Genomic DNA, 22,161 nt, shown 5'->3' on the forward strand with positions numbered 1-22,161 from the left:
GTACGAGGTCGGGGGGCGTGGCCTCGCTGATCGTCATGCTAGTTTCTATGGTGACGGAGGAGCAGCGCGTGCATCACTCTGACGTCATCATCCGTGGACGTTCGTGTCTGAGGGTTGAGGGTTCAACGCTGCCGTCGATGTGTCAATCAAAGGTGTCAAGATGCGCAAAGACGTGAGGATTCTATTGGTCGGAGAACGTAAGTTGACCTTTTACCTTCTGACGTCATCTTCGTGTCGCATCTTCAGCGATGATCGTGTGTCCCTGATCAATGACGTCATTACTGTGCTTGACCAGAAGTCTGGATGTTGTTGTTGTTGTTGTTGTTTACAGGATTATTATTGTGATATATTTCATTGTTATTGTCATAGTGATTGTTATTGATTCATATTGTATAATAAATAATAATTAATAATAATAATAAATAATAATATGTGTATCATTCCAACCATGTGATTATGTCACAGCAGGAGGTCGTCAACACTGAGTCTGGTTTTGCTTGAGGTTTCTGCCTCATCACTGTCAACACTGTGATTGATTGTTTTGATCAATAAGTTTGTGATCAGCTAAGGTTGGAAAGACGTCGCTCATCATGTCTCTGGTCAGCGAAGAGTTTCCACCTGTGGTAAGAACCTGTCAATCAAAGCTCATTTGAATATCAATCATACATAATAAACAATAATAAACAATCAATTAAGTTTGACCTTCAAGTGTTTGAATGTTTCTGTCATCAATGAATTATTTCAGGTTCCTTATCGCGCTGAAGAGATAACGATCCCTGCTGACGTCACTCCAGAGAGAATTCCTGCTCGCATCGTGGACTATTCAGGTATCTGTCCATCATTCTATCATTCTATCTATCTATCCATCCATCCATCATCCACCCATTATCCATCCATTATCCATCCATCCATCATCCATCCATCCAACCATCCATCCATCCATCCATCCATTATCCATCCATCCATCCATCCATCCATTATCCATCCATCCATCCATCATCCATCCATCCAACCATCCATCCATCCATTATCCATCCATCCATCCATTATCCATCCATCCATCCATCCATCCATCCATCCAATCATGAATACCTCCATCCATCCATCCATCCATTATCCATCCATCCATCCATCCATCCATCCATCCATCCAATCATGAATACCTCCATCCATCCGTCATCCATCTATGTATCCATCCATCCATTATCCATCCATCCATCCATCCATCCATCCATCCATCCATCCATTATCCATCCATCCATCCATCCATCCATCATCCATCCATCCATCCATCCATCCATCCATTATCCATCCATCCATCCATCCATCCATCCATCCATCCATCATCCATCCATCCATCCATCCATCCATCCATCCATCCATCCATCCATCCATCCATCCATCCATCCATCCATCCATCCATCCATCCATCCATCCATCCATCCATCCATCCATCTCTCTCTCTCTCTCTCCATCACAGAGGCGGAGCAAACAGACGAGCAGTTGTTTCATGAGATGTCAAAGGTCAGTTTTTTTCCCTCAGAATCAAGAAACGTTTCTAAACAACAACACGTGGATTTGTTGTGACGTCATTACAGGAAACAAACGTGTAATAATATGAATGAAATGAAAAGATTCATAAATTAAAATAAGAAACATATTAAGTGACGTATGAATAAAAAATGACTTGATTTTTATTTTTTAAAGGCGAACGTGATCTGCATCGTTTACTCCGTCAACAATCAAAGGTCAATAGAAAAGGTCAGTGACAACTTGTTTATTATTATTTTTATTTTTATTATTTATTTTTCTATTATTATTACTTTTATTATTATGACTATTATTATTATTTTTATTATTATTATTATTATTATTATTATTATTATTATTATTATTATTATTATTATTATTATTATTATTATTTTTATTATGTTATTATTATTATTATTAGTTTTATTATTATTGTTATTATTATTATTATTATTAGTTGTATTATTATTATTATTATTGTTATTATTGTAATTATTATTGTTTTGATCAAAACTGTTGATTTTAATCTTTTCCTCCTGAAGTTGAGCAGCCACTGGATCCCTTTGATCCTGGAGAACACAGACAAGAACCACAGGTGTGTACATTTGTGTGTACTACTGTACTTATGTGTGTACTTCTGTACTTCTTTGTGTACTTCTGTGTGTACTTCTGTACTTCTTTGTGTACTTCTGTGTGTACTTCTGTGTGTACTTCTGTGTGTACTTCTGTACTTCTGTGTGTGCTTCTGTACTCCTGTGTGTACTTCTGTGTCCTTCTGTACTTCTGTGTGTACTTCTGTACTTCTTTGTGTACTTCTGTGTGTACTTCTGTGTGTACTTCTGTACTTCTTTGTGTACTTCTGTACTTCTGTGTGTACTTCTGTACTTCTTTGTGTACTTATGTGTGTACTTATGCGTGTACTTCTGTGTGTGCTTCTGTGTGTACTTCTGTACTTCTTTGTGTAATTATGTGTGTACTTCTGTGTGTGCTTCTGTGTGTACTTCTGTGTGTGCTTCTGTGTGTACTTCTGTACTTCTGTACTTCTTTGTGTACTTCTTTGTGTACTTCTGTGTGTGCTTCTGTGTGTACTTCTGTGTGTGCTTCTGTGTGTACTTCTGTACTTCTGTGTGTGCTTCTGTGTGTACTTCTGTACTTCTGTACTTCTGTGTGTGCTTCTGTGTGTACTTCTGTACTTCTGTGTGTGCTTCTGTGTGTACTTCTGTACTTCTGTGTGTGCTTCTGTGTGTACTTCTGTGTGTGCTTCTGTGTGTACTTCTGTACTTCTGTGTGTGCTTCAGTGTGTACTTCTGTACTTCTGTGTGTGCTTCAGTGTGTACTTCTGTGTGTACTTCTGTGTGTGCTTCTGTGTGTACTTCTATACTTCTGTGTGTACTTCTGTACTTCTGTGTGTGCTTCTGTGTGTACTCCTGTGCGTGCTTCTGTGTGTACTTCTGTGTGTACTTTTGTACTTCTGAGTGCACTTCTGTGTGTGACCTCTGACCTCTATCTCAGGGTCCCTCTGATCCTCGTGGGCAACAAGTCTGACCTTCTGCAGCACAGTAGTCTGGAGAACATTCTTCCCATCATGCACCGCTTCAGTGAGATCGAGACTTGTGTGGAGGTGAGATTGTGTTTGTTATTGTGTTCGTGACTCGGAGTTGTGTGTTTGTTATTGTGTTCGTGACTCAGAGTTGTGTGTTTGTTATTGTGTTCTAGACTCAGAGTTGTGTGTTCTACGTCATTGGTGCTCCGCCCTCTAACGGCTTCGCTATTGGTTTACCCCGAGGCACCGCCTCGTCTCTGAGAAAGCTTAATGAACTCGCCACCCAGCAGGGGGCAGTCCACTTCCTATAAGGGCGGGAAGCACCCGCCGCACTTCCTCCTTTACAATTCAGCGAGAAAGCTCCTGACAGTGGAAAGTATGATGGCGAATGAATATTGAAGTGAACTATGTGTGCACGAAGACTCCCTGAAGAGGAGACACACATGTCTGCTTCGTTTGCCTAGAGGCCCAAATCACACGTGATGATTATGTGGCCTTCCGAGTGCTTCCCACGGCTTTTGACAGTGACGGGAAGCGTTCGAGGCTTGTCGACCCACGCCGCCTCAGATCATGATTATGATCAACACAGGACTGCCATGTTGTTTAAGAAAACAACATGGCAGTCCTGTGAGCTGCACTCGACAAGCTCACGTTCCAACGTGTTGGGCCCTGATGAGTCGAGCTGAGTCGTCCCTCGATCATGAACAGACGTCGACGAGGAGGACGACTGGCTCGCTGCATGGAGTCGACCATGAGGTATGCGAGAGCGATCAGGTAAGTATCTCTTGCAGGCCACATGGCCCTCCTGCAGCGCACTCGACGGGTTCACCTGAGAGAGGTGTTAGTGTGCATGTGTTTCCGCCTGTGAGTGTGACGTATTCACAGGCGTCATTAGAGACTTTCGCCGCTAATGCTAAGCTAACATGCTCCGCCGTTCATAGACGGCGAGAGTTTCCTCTCAGAACACAGTTCGGAGGAGGTTTTAAACCCCTTCGTCCGGGTCGTGCCGAGACTGTAATAACGGAGTCTGTCCACACGAATGAAGGGCAGACTCAACCATGTGCCTTGTTTCCAGATAAGCGAATGTCCACGAGACCGGCTTGATCAGCTGTGTTTACTTCACTTCCGTGTTGACATGCACTGACGGGGTTTGACCGCCGATGAGCGTTGTCAAAAAAATCCCGGCGCCATGGATGACGTCACGTTTGGCGGAGAAACGTCATGGATGACGTCACGTTTGGCGTGATGACGAGGCGCGACGGGGATACGCGGAGACGGAGATCCCGTTCGTCGGCATCATCATCTGGTGCTGGGGGGAAGCGTCACCAGAGACCAGCCACCCCAGCAGCACCAACAACATCGGCAACAGCGGCGGCGTGCGACGAGTGAGCGTCGCCAAGATCCGCAGCGCGAGCCGGGGAGCCAGCAGCCGCAGCAGAGTCGACGGCCGAGGGCTCCTCCACCCCCCCCTATTCATTCAAGGGAATGTGTCGGGAATAAAACAAGAGAACGTATGACGTTTCTGTGGTTCGTTCTGAGAGATGTTAGTAGTGTGCATGTGTTTCCGCCTGTGAGTGTGACGTATTCACAGGCGTCATTAGAGACTTTCGCCGCTAATGCTAAGCTAACATGCTCCGCCGTTCATAGACGGCGAGAGTTTCCTCTCAGAACACAGTTCGAAGGAGGGTTTAAACCCCTTCGCCCGGGTCATGCCGAGACTGTAATAACGGAGTCTGTCCACACGAATGAGGGGCAGACTCCAACCACGTGTTTTGTTTACAGACGAGCAGAGGTCCGCGAGACCGGCTGAGTCAGCTGTGTTTACTTCCGCGTCGACCAGCGCTCGTGCCAGACAGAGCTTGACAGCTGAGGTGAGTGGAACTAGTCCAGACATGTCTATGTTGACCGGAGGTTGTTCCTTCCCCCACAGCGCTGTCTACAAGCACTGGCACCGTGGAGGACGTCACGTTTGGCATGGAACTGACGCAACCTGGTGTTTTTACGCGCAAGTTTTCTCGGCGTCCTGAGACCAGGCGAGGGCGAAGAACTTCCGCCCCGTCTGGTCGATCAACTGGAGAGGTGCGTGGCGGTCGGATCTCACGAGTGACGAGCGTCGAGCAGGTCTGGACCGCCAGCAGAGCTTGAGAAAGTACGGGACCTGGTGAGTGATGCGGTGCCGACGCGCGCGCGACCTAAGAACTCACATCAGCTCCGGTTTAATTCTCCAGCACATTCCTCAACATCGCGGGTTTTGTCAGCTCCGGTGACACTAAGAAGTGCTCAGGGAGTTGGGAAGACTTCCGGGGGGGGGGAGGGAACACGCAAGACGCGCATCTGAGGTGTCTCACGCGCACTTGCGCACTTCTCCCACAGAGCCGGATTTTATGTATGAGAGTGGGGGTTCTAGTGAATCCAACTCGAGTACATGCTCTGTGGATTCAAGAGATAGAGACGCGGCTTGTGTGATACCCTTTCGTCTACGGCCCGCTCTTGGACGTTCGAGGGGGCGGGCCGGAGGACTACCCAAGGTTTGCCAGGGCTGCGGTTCTGACAGAACATTATTCGGTTTGGCGTCGCCTGGTTTTACTTCTGGGACCCACTTGGCTGGGGGGAGTATTCAGGCGGGGCTATGCGCTACAATTTGCCCGTCAACCCCCGCGTTTTCAGGGATTCTCTGGACGCGTATGGCGGAGCAGGAAAATTATCCTGTTTGAGAAACGAGGTGTCTACTCTGCTGCAGAAGGAGGTCGTAGAACTGGTCCCTGCAGCCGAGATGATGACAGGGTTTTACTCCCGGTACTTCCTCGTGGCGAAGAAGACCGGGGGTTGGAGGCCCATTCTGGACCTCAGCTATTTGAACAAGTTCATAGCTACCCGCCCGTTTTGCATGTTGACGGTCAAGAAACTGCTATCAGGTGTAAGTCCAGGAGATTGGATGACATCTATCGACCTGACCGACGCGTACTTTCACATTCCGATAGTCAAGAGACATCGAAAGTACTTGCGTTCGCCCTCGAGGGTTGGGTGTTTTCAATACACTCGACTCCCGTTAGGCTACTCTCTGGCACCCAGGACCTTCACCAAGTGTGTGGAAGCGGCAGTGGAGCCTTTGAGAGTGAGTGGGGTAAGGATCTTGACCTATCTGGATGACTGGTTGATCCTTGCCAGGTCAGAGGCAGGAAGTTGCGCTCACACAAAGGTGTTGAGCCATATTGCCACCCTGGGGTTCACAGTGAACCTCAGCAAGAGCGCTCTGACTCCAGTTCAACAGTTAGTTTACCTGGGGGTACTGTTGAACTCGGAGGAGGGATACGCGCGCCTCCCGGACGTGCGTATCCAGCCCATTCTCCGACTGACAACACAGTTGCTGGAAGCTCGGTGTCACGTGACAACAGCAGGCACTGTTATGTCCCTCCTGGGGCTCATGGCAGCAGCCCACACGGTAGTTCGGCTGGGCTTGCTGCACATGAGGGAGCTTCAGAGATGGTTTGGTCGTCTCAAGCTAGACCTCAAGCGGGAAAGAGGCGGAAAGCACCTTCCGGCTCGGGTTTTGCAGGACATCCAGTTTTGGAACTCTCTAGCCAACCTCAGGCGGAGAGTTCCATTGGGTTGCGTCCTTCGTTACACTCAAGTGTTCACAGACGCTTCTCTGACAGGTTGGGGAGGCTCCTCGGGTCAGGCCTATGCCAGTGGGGTCTGGAGCAGTCCGTTGCTCAGACACATAAACTGGCTAGAGCTGAAGGCGATTCACAATGTCCTGCTTCACCTCTCTCCCCAACTGTCACGGTCCAACGTCCTAGTACTATCCGACAGCTCCACCGCCATGGCGTATGTAAATCGCCAAGGTGGAGTCAGATCCCCAGCACTTCTGAGTGTGGCAAAGAAGGCTTGGCTGTGGGCAGACTGTCACCTGCTTTCGCTCAGAGCTCAGCACGTACCGGGCGAGCTGAACGCAGTAGCGGACAGACTGTCGAGGGGGGCCGTCCAGGACAAATGGGGTCTGTCCGAGGCAGTGGCGAGCGAGATCTGGTCTCGGTTCGGTCACCCGGTTGCAGACCTCTTCGCCAGCAAGGAGAACTTCAAATGCCCTCTTTGGTTCTCCCTCAGGGCTTCGGATGCCCCCCACTAGGCGTGGACGCTTTAGCCCATTCGAGGTGGCCGGTCGGTCTACTGTTCGCCTTCCCTCCTCCGCGGCTCCTTCTCCCCTTGGTTCGGAGGGCGAGACGGGGGGGGCTGAGGTTAATACTAGTAGCACCAGACTCCCCGGGGGCGCTCTGGTTCCCAGAGCTGGTGCGCATGGCGGTCGGGGCCCCGTGGGCCATCCCTTGGGGCCCCGCTGCCCTGTGTCGGGCAGGGGGGACTCTGACAGCGCCCCCGGTGCTGGGCCGGCCTCTCAAGGTGTGGCTCCTGCACGGGACGAGCTGATCGGGACTTTGGACCCGGACGTTCTCCACACGCTGGAGAACGCCCGGGCCCCGTCAACACGCAGGCTTATGCCTCAAAGTGGGAGATTCTCCCGCTGGTGTTCAGACAGGTCCTTGGACCCCAGCTCTTGTTGGTCTTCGCTATCCTGTCTTTCCTGCAACATTTGCTGGACAACTCTGGCGAAACTGAGAGTGTTCGCATCAGCCATAGTGACGAGGCATGTCGGTTTTGAGGGTGCTTCGGTTCGCGCCCACCCCTCTTGGCACGTTTCTTGCGGGGTGCCTGCAGGCTTCGACCTCCTGCAAGGCCTTCCAGCCCTCAGTGGGATCTCCAGTTGGTACTGGACTCTCTCACAGGCCCGATCTTCGAGCCTCTTGACCAAGTCCCACTGGGCATCTTGTCTTCAAGGTTTCGCTCCTTCTGGCACTAACAACCACGAAGAGAGCAAGTGAGCTTTGTGCCCTCTCCATTAGCCCTGAGTGTCTTTCCTTGGCGTTGAGGAGTCTTCGGTGTCTTTGCGTCCTAGCACAGCGTTCCGCCCAAAGATTCTGGCCATTATCCGGGCCTGCCGAGCAACGGGTGGATCCGCTCCTAGCGGTCTGAGGGCACATTCCACCCGTGGTGTGGCAGCCTCAGTGGCTCTTTTGCGGGGTGTGGCAGCAGAGGATATCTGCTCAGCTGCTTCTTGGGCATCCACGTCTACCTTGCTAAGGCCTATCTCTTCGACGTGACGGCGGGATCAGTAGCTCATACGGTTTTGAGCGCTGCTGTGCCCCCCCTCGAGGCCCACGGCTCCAGTGGACTTGGATCCTGGGCCGGCGGGGACCTAGCGATGCTGCTTCAGGAGCGGCGTCCAGCTGGGGGTACATTTATCCCGTCAGGCTTCGCCTTTTTGGTAAACCAATAGCGAAGCCGTTAGAGGGCGGAGCACCAATGACGTAGAACCCCTGAGTTATCTATCATAACCTCAGGTTCTACGAGTTGGTGCGAAGCCCTCTAACCTCGTCACCCAGCGGCCGCCCTTCTCGCTGAGTTTTCAGTTGGAGAAAGTGCGGCGGGTGCTTCCCGCCTTTATAGGAAGTGGACTGCCCCCTGCTGGGTGGCGAGTTCATTAAGCTTTCTCAGAGACGAGGCGGTGCCTCGGGGTAAACCAATAGCGAAGCCGTTAGAGGGCTTCGCACCAACTCGTAGAACCTGAGGTTATGATAGATAACTCAGGGGTTTGTTATTGTGTTCGTGACTCAGAGTTGTGTGTTTGTTATTGTGTTTGTGACTCAGAGTTGTGTGTTTGATTTACTTTCATTTGAATGTTACAAGAACTTTACATACAAGTTAAGAACGTTTGATCTTTTCTTCCACAAGTTTACAAATGTTGAATAAAGTTTTGAATGTTAATATTTATTTATTTTGTTTTTATTTCATTTATTTCTCTTGTTCTTATTTTATTTTGATTTATTTTTTATTTAATTATAAAAAATTGCAGTATGTATTGGCTATTGGAAAAAAACAATTTCCCGAAGGAGACCTCCTGAGGGATCAATAAAGTTTTACCTTACCTTACCTTATTTCTTCATTTAAATCATGTGTATTTGTTCAAATGTTGCTCAAGAACTACACACTCAAGTGTGTAGATGTGTGTTTGTGTTCCTGCTGTTGAACGTTGTGACACTTAGTTTCTCCATGAAGAACGTTTGAACGTCTGTCGATGTTTCTCTCAGTGTTCGGCCAAAAACCTGAAGAACATCTCAGAACTTTTCTACTACGCTCAGAAGGCAGTTCTTCACCCGACGGGTCCGATCTACTGTCCGGAGAGAAGAGACGTGAGGATGATTTCACTGATGATTTCACTGATGATCTCACTGATGATCTCACTGATGATTTAACTGATGATTTCACTAATGATTCACTGATGATTTCACTGATGATTTCACTGATGTTTTCACTGATGTTTTCACCGATGATTTCACTGATGATTTCACTGATGTTTTCACTGATGATTTCACTGATGTTTTCACTGATGATTTCACTGATGATTTCACTGATGATTTCACTGATGATTCTCTGATGATTTCACTGATGATTTCACTGATGATTCACTGATGATCTCACTGATGATTTTACTGATGATTTCACTGATTATCTTGAGATGATTGTGTTGTTTATTCATGATTTAATGGATGATTGTGTTGTTTATTCATGATTTAATGGATGATTGTGTTGTTTATTCATGATTTAATGGATGATTGTGTTGTTTATTCATGAATTTATTGATGATTGTGTAGTTTATTCATGATTTCATTGATGATTGTGTTTTTTATTCATGAATTTATTGATGATTGTGTTGTTTTTTCATGATTTCACTGATGATTGTGTTGTTTATTCATGAATTCATTGATGGTTGTGTTGTTTATTCATGATTTCATGGATGATTGTGTTGTTTATTCATGATTTAATTGATTGTGTTGTTTATTCATGATTTCATTGATGATTGTGTTTTTTATTCATGAATTTATTGATGATTGTGTTGTTTTTTCATGATTTCACTGATGATTGTGTTGTTTATTCATGAATTCATTGATGGTTGTGTTGTTTATTCATGATTTCATGGATGATTGTGTTGTTTATTCATGATTTCATTGATTATTGTGCTGTTACTCATGATTTCATTGATGATTGTGTTGTTTATTCATGATTTCATGGATGTTTGTGTTGTTTATTCATGATTTCATTGATGATTGTGTTGTTTTCAGATGAAGTCCTTGTGTGTCAAAGCTCTGACTCGGATATTCAAAGTATCCGACCTGGACAACGATGGAATCCTCAACGACGACGAGCTCAACTTCTTCCAGGTGTGTAGTCATGTGACTGAGGAGCACCAGAGACATGTGTTGTGTTGTTGTGTGTCTGCAGAGAACATGTGTTGTTGTGTGTCTGCAGAGAACATGTTTTGTAGTGTGTCTGCAGAGAACATGTTTTGTAGTGTGTCTGCAGAGAACATATGTTGTTGTGTGTCTGCAGAGAACATGTGTTGTTGTGTGTCTGCAGAGAACATGTTTTGTAGTGTGTCTGCAGAGAACATATGTTGTTGTGTGTCTGCAGAGAACATGTGTTGTTGTGTGTCTGCAGAGAACATGTTTTGTTGTGTGTCTGCAGAGAACATATGTTGTTGTGTGTCTGCAGAGAACATGTGTTGTTGTGTGTCTGCAGAGAACATATGTTGTTGTGTGTCTGCAGAGAACATGTGTTGTTGTGTGTCTGCAGAGAACATATGTTGTTGTGTGTCTGCAGAGAACATGTGTTGTTGTGTGTCTGCAGAGAACATGTGTTGTTGTGTGTCTGCAGAGAACATGTGTTGTTGTGTGTCTGCAGAGAACATGCTTCAACTCTCCGCTGCAGCCTCAGGCCCTAGAAGACGTGAAGAACGTGGTGCGAAGGAACTTGAGCGATGGAGTGAGTGAGGACGGCCTGACCTTGAGAGGTGAGGGTGTGTGTGACCTTGAGAGGTGAGGATGTGTGTGACGACTACCTTGAGAAGTGAAGGTGTGTGTTAGGACGGCCTGACCTTGACCTTGAGAGATGTTTCTTCTCGTCATAACTTGTGCTCCTCAGGCTTCCTGCTCCTTCACACGCTCTTCATCCAGCGCGGTCGTCATGAAACCACCTGGACTGTCTTGCGACGCTTCGGCTACGACGATGACCTGGAGCTGAACCAGGATTATCTTTTCCCTCCGTAAGTCTGACCTCTGACCTGCACTTGACCTCATGACTTGACTTCACCACTGATCTCCATCAATGTGGATTAATGGTTGGATGGATGGATGGATGGATGGATGGATGGATGGATGGATGGATGGATGGATGGATGGATGGATGGATGGATGGATGGATGGATGGATGGATGGATGGATGGATGGATGGATGGATGGATGGATGGATGGATGGATGGATGGATGACTTCATGGATGGATGGATGGAAGGATGAATTCAAGGATGGATGAATTCATGGATGGATGGATGGATGGATGAATTCATGGATGGATGGATGGATGAATGAATGAATTCATGGTTGGATGGATGGATGAATGAATGAATTCATGGATGGATGAATTGATGGATGGATGGATGGATGGATGGATGAATGAATGAATGAATGGATGGATGGATGGACGGACGGACGGATGGATGGATGGATACATGGATGGACCGATGGATGGATGAATATATGGATGGATGGATGGATGGATGAATTCATGGATGGATGGATGGATGAATTCATGGATGGATGGATGGATGAATTCATGGATGGATGGATGGATGAATTAATGGATGGATGGGTGGATGGATGGATGAATTCATGGATGAATGGATGGACGGACGGACGGACGGATGGATGGATGAATTCATGGATGGATGAATTCATGGATGGATGGATGGATGGATGGATGAATTCATGGATGGATGAATTCATGGATGGATGGATGGATGAATGAGTAGAAGGATGGATGGATAATTGGATGGATGGATGGATGGATAGATGGATCGATGGATGGACGGACAGATGGGTGGATGGATGGATGGATGGATGGATGGATGGATGGATGGATGGATGGATGGATGGATGGATGGATGGACGGACGGACGGACGGACGGACGGACGGACGGACGGACGGACTGACGGATGGATGGATGAATTCATGGATGGATGGATGGATGAATTCATGGATGGATGGACGGACGGACGGATGGATGGATGGATGAATTCATGGATGGATGGACGGATGGATGGATAGATGAATTCATGGATGGATGGATGAATTAATGGACGGACGGACGGACGGATGGATGGATGGACAGACGGACGGATGGATGGATACATGGATGGATGGATGAATTCATGGATGGATGAATGAGTAGAAGGATGGATGGATAGATGGATGCATGGACGGACGGATGGGTGGATGAATGGATAAATTCATGGATGGATGGATGGACGGACGGACGGATGGATGGATGAATTCATGGATGGATGGATGAATTCATGGATGGATGGACGGATGGATGAATTCATGGATGGATGGATGGACGGACGGTTGGATGGATTCATGGATGGATGGATGGACGGATGGATGGACGGACGGATGGATGAATATATGGATGGATGGACGGACGGACGGATGGATGGATACATGGATGGATGAATTCATGGATGGAGGGATGGATAAATGAATTCATGGATGGATGGATGAGTAGAAGGATGGATGGACGGATGGATGGATGGATGAATGAGCAGAAGGATGGATGGATGAGTAGAAGGATGGATGGACGGATGGATGGATGAATGAGTAGAAGGATGGATGGATTCATGGATGGACGGATGGATGGATGGATGGATGGGTGGATGGGTGGATGGATGGATGGACGGACGGATGGATGGATGGACGGATGGATGGATGGATACATGGATGGATGGATGGATGGATACATGGATGGATGGATGGATGGATGGATGGACCGACGGACGGATGGATGGATTTAATGATTGTTTGATGGATTTCAAGGACCTTCATTTTGAAAGTAAATCTCCTGAAAATGTTTTATAATCAACAATGTTTTCTACGAGTTCTTCCTCAAATACAAACATCTGGAACCTTGTGTTCCAGCCTGAAGGTTCCTCCAGACTGCAGCACTGAGCTGAGCCATGACGCATATCTCTTCCTGCAGAGTGTTTTCGACAAACACGACAAGGTCAGTCACCTCTGACCTCTGACCCTGAACAATACTGACCCGGCGTGTTCTGCTCAGGACGACGACGGCGCTCTCTCACCTGAGGAGCTGGTCCACCTGTTCCAGGTGTTTCCCTACATGCCGTGGGGCAGCGACGTCAACAACACCGTCTGCACCGACGAGCGAGGCTGGATCACGACCCAGGGCTTCCTCAGTCAGTGGACGTGAGTGTTTGAACATCATGAGAAGATTCACGTCCTTCACGAGGGAAAAGATGGTCTCTGGCTCCCCCTGTGTTTGACCGTGAAACTACATCATGACATCACAGGGTCAAAGGTCTTGTGTCTCAGGTTGACGGCGTACCTGGACGTGCAGCGGTGTCTGGAGTACCTGGGCTACCTGGGCTACTCCATCGTGTCGGAGCAGGAGTCCCAGGCTTCAGGCCTGACAGGTGAGCTCAGGTGAGCTCGGACCCTGGTCTGAGGATCTCAGATGATTCTGCTCATGTCCTGCAGTGACTCGAGACAAGAAGATCGACCTTCAGAAGAAACAAACCAAACGCAACGTCTTCCGCTGCAGCGTCTTCGGCGACGTCGGCAGCGGCAAGACCGGCTTCCTGCAGGGCTTCCTGGGCCGGAACCTGGAAGTTGGTGATGAAGAGTCTCCAGAACCTCCACCAGAAACCAACATGTTTCTTCTCTCAGCATCTGAAGAACATCCATGAAGAGCACAAGTCCTACTACGCCATCAGCACCACGTCCGTGTTCGCTCAGGAGAAATACCTGCTGGTGAGTCTGAAGAACATCTTCTCTCTGGAGAACATCTTCTCTCTGAAGAACATGTTCTCTCTAAAGAACATCTTCTCACTGAAGAACATCTTCTCTCTGAAGAACATCTTCTCTCTGGAGAACATCTTCTCTCTGAAGAACATCTTCTCTCTGGAGAACATCTTCTCTCTGAAGAACATCTTCTTCATTCAACACCAGACAAACGTCAGTAGAAACATCTAATGAGACGTTTCTAAAAAGATGAAAATATGATCTTTACAAATATTCCTGTATATATTTTTGTTCAAAACACAAACCAGGTGTATAAATGGTGTGACTAGGTTAGACACCAGCGCCCCCTGCTGCCATGAGGTTGAAGCCTTCATGTTTTCAGCTCCATGAAGTGTTTCCTGACCTGGACTTCCTGTCAGAAGATGATCTGACGAGTGACGTTGTGTGTTTGTTGTTCGACGTCAGCGACTCCAGATCCTTCGTCTACTGCGCCAGAGTGTTCCAGGTAAGATAAGATAAGAAGTTAAGACGAGTAAAGACTAGATTAGTTAAGAGAAGTGAAGTTAAGACGAGTAAAGACTAAATTAGTTAAGACAAGTAAAGACTAGATTAGTTTAGAGAAGTGAAGTTAAGACGAGTAAAGACTAGATTAGTTAAGAGAAGTGAAGTTAAGACGAGTAGCGACTAGATTAGTTAAGAGAAGTGAAGTTAAGACGAGTAAAGACTAGATTAGTTAAGAGAAGTGAAGTTAAGACGAGTAAAGACTAGATTAGTTAAGAGAAGTGAAGTTAAGACGAGTGAAGACTAGATTAATTAAGAGAAGTGAAGTTAAGACGAGTGAAGACTAGGTTAGTTAAGAGAAGTGAAGTTAAGACGAGCAAAGACAAGTTAAGTTAAGGTACAGTCATGACTTCCCGGCAGAACTACTTCCTGGACAGTTCCACTCCGGTCCTGATGGTGGCGACGAAGGCGGACGTGCCGGAGGTGAAGCAGGAGTTTGTCTTCAGTCCTCAGGAGTTCTGTCGACGACACAAACTTCCTCCTCCTCAGACCTTCACCTGCAACACACCTGAGGCGCCCTGTAGAGACGTCTACGTCAGGCTCGCCACCATCGCCATGTACCCGTGAGTCCTCCCATGATGCAACACTGTCATCAGTCAACACATGGAGCATCAACGCTCCTCCCATGATGCAACACTGTCATCAGTGAACACATGGAGCACCAATTCTCCTCCCATGATGCAACACTGTAATCAGTGAACACATGGAGCATCAATGCTCCTCCCATGATGCAACACTGTCATCAGTGAACACATGCAGCACCAATGCTCCTCCCATGATGCAACACTGTCATCAGTGAACACATGGAGCACCAATTCTCCTCCCATGATGCAACACTGTCATCAGTGAACACATGCAGCACCAATGCTCCTCCCATGATGCAACACTATAATCAGTGAACAGTAGATCATCAAGAGCAAAGAGAGAGAAGATCGTTCCAAAGCTTAGGAGCAACAGCCTGAAAAGATTTCTCTCCTCTGGTCCTGAGCCGTGTGCGTGGAACCATAAGTAGATTCTGATCCACAGACCTCAGAGCCCGAGCTGGGGTGTAAGGCTGGATCAGATCAGTGATGTAAGGAGGAGCCTGACCATGAATAGATCTGAAAGTAAGAACCAGAATTTTAAAGTTGATCCTGAAAGAAACTGGAAGCCAGTGAAGAGTTTGAAGGAGAAATGTGAGTTCTTCTACTAGAGCGGCTCAGAGTTCTGAATCAACTGCAGAAGAGACGATCCTTCTTGTTAAGACATGAAAACAAACTGTTACAATAGTCCAGACGAGAAGAAACAAACGCATGGATTATAAGATCCAGATCATGTTCCGACAACATTTTCCTAAGTTTAGAGATTTTTCTCAGTTGAAGGAAACAGTTTCTGGTCAGTTTTCTTCAGTGTCGAACAAGAGACATGTCTTTATCAAATACAATGTAATACAATAAAATGTTGGATGCATCAGGGACAATAGCGAAGACGAGTACAGGAGTCTGATACGTGACTTTGTGGACTGGAGTGAGAGGAACCACTTGCAGCTGAACACCTCAAAAACCAAGGAGCTGGTCTTGGATTTCGGGAGGTCCAGGACAAAGCCACGTCCAGTGTCCATCAGAGGCGACGAGGTGGAGATAGTGGACAACTATAAGTACCTCGGTGTGTGGATGGACAGTAAACTGGACTGGTCCTGCAACACAGACCATGTGTATAAGAAGGTTCAGAGTAGACTGTACTTTCTGAGGAGGCTTCGTTCATTTAACATCTGCAAGAAGCTCCTCTGCATGTTCTACCAGTCTGTGGTGGCCAGTGTCCTGTTCTATGCTGTGGTGTGTTGGGGTGGAAATGTGTCCAAGAGGAGTGTCAACAGGTTGGACAGGTTGATCAGGAGGGCTGGTTCTGTGGTTGGAATGAAGCTGGACTCACTGGTGACAGTTGCTGAGAGGAGATCATTGAACAAACTACTGTCCATCATGGACGATGACAGTCATCCTCTCAGCACTGTCATCAGTGAGCAGAGAAGCAGAATGAGTGCACGAATGCTCCTACCCAGGTGCAAAACAAATAGACTCAGGGACTCATTCATCCCTCGGGCTATTAAATTGTACAATTCTGAGTTCGGGGGCAGGAGTGGAGTGAGAGTATCTGGATGTTCTGTTCCATGTTAGTCTTTGTATCTTTGTCTTTGTTGTTTTTCTTTCCTTGACCTATGTTCTTTGTCTTTGTCTTTAGACTTAGATTGTGTCATCTTGTTCTTCCTCTTTATGTTCTTCTTATTTTATTTTTTATGTATTATTTTTTATTGTTTATGAAAAATTGCTGGCTATTGTAAAAAAAAACAATTTCCCAAAGGAGACTTCCTGAGGGATCAATAAAGTTTTACCTTACCTTACCTTACCTTACAACACACAGGTTTCTCAGGCTCAGTTTGACAGACTGACATAAGTCACTCAAGTACTGACTCAACCCTGGAATCTTATCATCAACAATCACCAGTGTTTCAGTTTTGTCCACATTTAGCTGTAAAGTGTTTTCACTCATTGTTTGATTTCTAGCAAACAATTGACTAAGTTCAGCCTCTGGGGCTCAGTTGGATCAAAAGAGCAGTAGAGCTGGATGTCATCAGCAAAAATGTGATAAGAAACATCTGGAAATCTCTGAATGATTTTACCGAGGGGAATCAAGTACAGCAAAAACAATAAAGGACCCAGAACAGAACCTTGAGGGACTCCACACAACAGATCTGCCGATTCAGACCTCATTTGATTGGCAGATACACTAAAACTGCGCCCAGAAAGGTAAGATGAGAACCATTCTAACACAGACCCAGACAGTCCCACTTCATCCCTCAGTCTTCTCAGCAGGATCTGGTTCAACTGTGTCAAAGGCTGAAGACAGATCCAACAGAACCAGAACAGTGAATTTACCCGAGTCAGCCGACATCATGATGTCACTGGACACTTTCAATAAAGCTGTCTCCGTAGATGTTTACGGAAGCCAGACTGAAACTTCTCATGGATGTCGCTCTGATCCAGGAACAAAGACAGCTGCTCAGACACAACCTTCTCCAAGATCTTGGACAAGAAAGGGAGCTTAGAAATAGACCTGAAATTACTGAGGTCAGTTGGGTCTAAGCCTGGTTTTTTGAGCAGAGGCTCCACAATGGCATGTTTAAATGCATTGGGAAAAACCCCCGTGGAAAGGGAGAGGTTCACCATATTGGTAACCCATGGGCCAATTACATCAAATACTTTGATAAAAAGCCTACAAGGAAGGACGTCATTTGAGCAAGAGGAGGGTTTCATCTTGTTCACTAGTGCCGAAATATCACCCAAAGATACAGCAATGAAGGAGGACCAAGAGGAGGAGAGGGGCTCAGAGACAGTAGGGGTTTCAAACAAAGGGGGAGAGATTTTCTCTTTGATCAATTTAATTTTGTCAATGAAAAATCTCAACAATCATTGCTGTCAGCTTCACAGAAGACCGGCGTGATTTGAGGAGCAGGAGACACGAGAGAATTAATCGTGTCAAACAAAACTTTGGGGTTTTTCCTATTTGCTGCTACCAGTTTTGTGATGTAATCAGATCTAGCAGTTTCTACCATCTCATTGTAAGAAGTCATCAGATCCCTGAGGTGAAGTCTAGACGGTTCCGGAGGTGAAGCAGGAGTTTGTCTTCAGTCCTCAGGAGTTCTGTCGACGACACAAACTTCCTCCTCCTCAGACATTCACCTGCAACACACCTGAGGCGCCCTGTAGAGACGTCTACGTCAGGCTCGCCGCCATCGCCATGTACCCGTGAGTCCTCCCATGATGCAACACTGTAATCAGTGAACACATGGAGCACCAACGCTCCTCCCATGATGCAACACTGTCATCAGTGAACACATGCAGCACCAATGCTCCTCCCATGATGCAACACTGTAATCAGTGAACACATGGAGCACCAATGCTCCTCCCATGATGCAACACTGTCATCAGTGAACACATGGAGCACCAATGCTCCTCCCATGATGCAACACTGTCATCAGTGAACACATGGAGCATCAATGCTCCTCCCATGATGCAACACTGTCATCAGTGAACACATGCAGCACCAATGCTCCTCCCATGATGCAACACTGTCATCAGTGAACACATGGAGCACCAATGCTCCTCCCATGATGCAACACTGTCATCAGTGAACACATGGAGCATCAATGCTCCTCCCATGATGCAACACTGTCATCAGTGAACACATGCAGCACCAATGCTCCTCCCATGATGCAACACTGTCATCAGTGAACACATGGAGCACCAATGCTCCTCCCATGATGCAACACTGTCATCAGTGAACACATGATGCAACACTCATAGACTCAGGGACTCATTCATTCTCGTGTTATTACAATGTTTACTTCTGAGTTTGAAGGTGATTCTTTGTTAATCTTTGTGTTATTTTCAGATTGTGTCATATTGCACTTTGTTCTTGTTCTTAATGAGTGTGTGTGTGTGTGTGTGTGTGTTTGTACATGTGTGTGTGTTTGTACATGTGTGTGTATATATATATATATCTATGTGTGTGTGTGTTTACATGTGTGTGTGTGTACATGTGTGTGTGTATATATATATATGTGTGTGTGTGTGTGTGTTTGTACATGTGTGTGTGTTTGTACATGTGTGTGTGTATATATATATATATATGTGTGTGTATATATATATATGTGTGTGTGTGTACATGTGTATATATATATATATATATATATATATGTGTGTGTGTGTGTGTGTGTACATGTGTGTGTGTGTGTGTACATGTGTGTGTACATGTGTGTGTGTGTGTACATGTGTGTGTGTGTGTCTACATGTGTGTCTACATGTGTGTGTACATGTGTGTGTGTGTACATGTGTGTGTGTGTACATGTGTGTGTATATATATATATATATGTGTGTGTGTACATGTGTGTATATATATATATATATATATATATGTGTATGTGTGTGTGTGTACATGTGTGTGTGCATATATATATATGTGTGTGTGTGTTTACATGTGTGTGTGTACATGTGTGTGTATATATATATGTGTGTGTACATGTGTGTGTGTGTGTGTGTACATGTGTGTGTGTGTGTGTGTGTACATGTGTGTGTGTGTACATGTGTGTGTGTGTACATGTGTGTGTACTTGTGTGTGTACTTGTGTGTGTACATGTGTGTGTGTGTGTGTGTGTACATGTGTGTACATGTGTGTGTGTGTGTACATGTGTGTGTGTGTGTGTACATGTGTGTGTGTGTACATGTGTGTGTGTGTGTGTACATGTGTGTGTGTGTGTACATGTGTGTGTGTGTACATGTGTGTGTGTGTGTACATGTGTGTGTGTGTGTACATGTGTGTGTGTGTACATGTGTGTGTGTGTACATGTGTGTGTGTGTGTGTACATGTGTGTGTGTGTGTACATGTGTGTGTGTGTGTGTACATGTGTGTGTCCTCAGACATGCGAGGCTTCGCTTCAACTCTTTCTTCACTTTGAGTGAAAACTTCATCAACATCTTCAGAAACAAAGTTTTCTTCCTTCGAAGGTTTTAATCTTTTCTCTTTCATCCGTTCATCATGACGTCATCAGCTCACGCGCTTCTCTCCTGCAGGCACGCGGGTCTCGACAGCGCCTCCTTCTGGCTGAGAGCGAGTGTTGCAGCCTCAGTGCTGACGGTGCTGGGCCTGACGCTGCTGAGAGCTGTGACGTCACGATGATCAGGAGTCACGTGTTCAAAACATCACGTGACCAATGATGACGTTTACAGTCACTTCACTCTTCGACCACCAGGGGGCAGAATAACAAGTGACGTCTTTGATAGTGTTGTTTACATCGATTATTATTGTATTTATTCATTTTCATGTTGAATTCTATTTCTTCAACCTTCATGTTGTTTCCATGGCGACGCTTCTGAGGGTCATGAGTCGAACCATCAACTCTGTGACGTCATGATTACGACGTTATTATCATGACGTCATGAACACTCGTTTACACTGAACCAGCCACTCACGCTAGCATTGGTAGCAGCTAAGCTATGCTAAGCTATGCTAAGCTAAGCTATGCTAAGCTAGCACTTCCACAAAGACTCAAATATTTCTTGCAAAAACAACAGAGAGTTGGTGATTTTGTTTCCTGCTGAAAACCTTGGCTCCTGCAAAGGTTTGAGTGATGTCATCTGCTGCCTGTGACATCACTAAAATAAACTGTGTCTTTGTAAAAGAGAGTCAGACATGCTGGCGATAAAGAAACTTTTTTCAAAGAATGAATGTGTTTTTCCTTCGATTAACATCAGTCGCTACATATGCACCTCCTTTATCTCCTCCTTTATCTTCTCCTTTAACTTCTCCTTTATCTCCTCCTTTATCTCCTCCTTTATCTCCTCCTTTATCTTCTCCTTAATCTCCTCCTGTATCTCCTCCTTTATCTCCTCCTTTATCTTCTCCTTAATCTCCTCCTGTATCTCCTCCTTTATCTTCTCCTTTAACTTCTCCTTTATCTCCTCCTTTATCTCCTCCTTTATCTCCTCCTTTATCTTCTCCTTAATCTCCTCCTGTATCTCCTCCTTTATCTTCTCCTTTAACTTCTCCTTTATCTCCTCCTTTATCTTCTCCTTTATCTTCTCCTTTATCTCCTCCTTTATCTCCTCCTTTATCTTCTCCTTTATCTCCTCCTTTATCTCCTCCTTTATCTTCTCCTTTATCTCCTCCTGTATCTCCTCCTTTATATTCTCCTTTAACTTCTCCTTTATCTCCTCCTTTATCTTCTCCTTTATCTCCTCCTTCCCCTTCTCCTTTATATCCTCCTTTATCTCCTCCTTTATATTCTCCTTCCTCTTCTCCTTTATCTATCTTCTTCTCCTTTATATCCTCCTTTATCTTCTCTTTCCTCTTCTCCTTTATCTATATTCTTCTCCTTTATCTCCTCCTTTATCTCCTCCTTCCTCTTCTCCTTTATCTTCTCCTTTATCTATCTTCTCCTCCTTCCTCTTCTCCTTTCTCTTCTCCTCCTTCCTCTTCTCCTCCTACCTCTTCTCCTACCTCTTCTCCTTTCTCTTCTCCTCCTTCCTCTTCTCCTCCTACCTCTTCTCCTTTCTCTTCTCTTTTCTCTTCTCTTCCTTCCTCTTCTCCTTCCTCTTCTCCTCCTTCCTCTTCTCCTCCTACCTCTTCTCCTCCTTTCTCTTCTCCTTTCTCTTCTCCTCCTTCCTCTTCTCCTCCTACCTCTTCTCCTTTCTCTTCGCTTTTCTCTTCTCTTCCTTCCTCTTCTCCTTCCTCTTCTCCTCCTTCCTCTTCTCCTCTTTCAGGAGGGCTGGCTCTGTGGTTGGAATGAAGCTGGACTCACTGGTGACAGTTGCTGAGATTATTGAACAAACTACTGTCCATCATGATGACATCATCCTCTGAACACTGTCATCAGTGAACACAGAAGCAGATGAAGCACGAATGCTCCTCCCATGATGCAACACTAATAGACTCAGGGACTCATTCATTCCTCGTGTTAATAAATTGTACAATTATGAGTTTGGAGGCAGAAGTGAAAGTACCTGAATGTTCTATGTTAGTCTTTGTATCTTTGTCTTTGTTGTTTTTCTTTGACCTATGTTCTTT

General features: G+C 46.0%; 1 protein-coding gene across 8 annotated transcripts; it reads left to right on the plus strand.

Annotated features, from left to right (window-relative positions):
• Nucleotides 1-74: 74 nt before the first annotated feature.
• Nucleotides 75-21,604, plus strand: rhot1b (ras homolog family member T1). 8 transcript variants are annotated; one of them, XM_087786446.1, is made up of 20 exons: nt 75-197; nt 565-623; nt 746-827; nt 1,481-1,524; nt 1,708-1,761; nt 2,073-2,125; nt 3,043-3,151; nt 9,217-9,318; nt 10,249-10,347; nt 10,868-10,976; nt 11,108-11,228; nt 13,159-13,243; nt 13,301-13,446; nt 13,573-13,673; nt 13,738-13,868; nt 13,927-14,010; nt 14,384-14,506; nt 14,923-15,125; nt 20,016-20,102; nt 20,169-21,604. In XM_087786446.1, the coding sequence occupies exons 1-20, from the start codon at nt 161-163 to the stop codon at nt 20,272-20,274; spliced, it is 1,935 nt and encodes a 644-aa protein (XP_087642572.1). In that variant the 5' UTR covers nt 75-160; the 3' UTR covers nt 20,275-21,604. The 8 variants fall into 8 exon arrangements, with proteins under 8 accessions (XP_087642572.1, XP_087642606.1, XP_087642581.1 ...); XM_087786455.1 differs by having other exon boundaries at nt 121-197; nt 466-623; XM_087786472.1 differs by having other exon boundaries at nt 124-197; nt 570-623.
• Nucleotides 21,605-22,161: the final 557 nt, after the last annotated feature.

The sequence above is a fragment of the Callionymus lyra genome, chromosome 1, assembly GCF_982586985.1.
Source record: "Callionymus lyra chromosome 1, fCalLyr1.hap1.1, whole genome shotgun sequence".
In the NCBI taxonomy this organism is placed as follows: domain Eukaryota; kingdom Metazoa; phylum Chordata; class Actinopteri; order Syngnathiformes; family Callionymidae; genus Callionymus; species Callionymus lyra.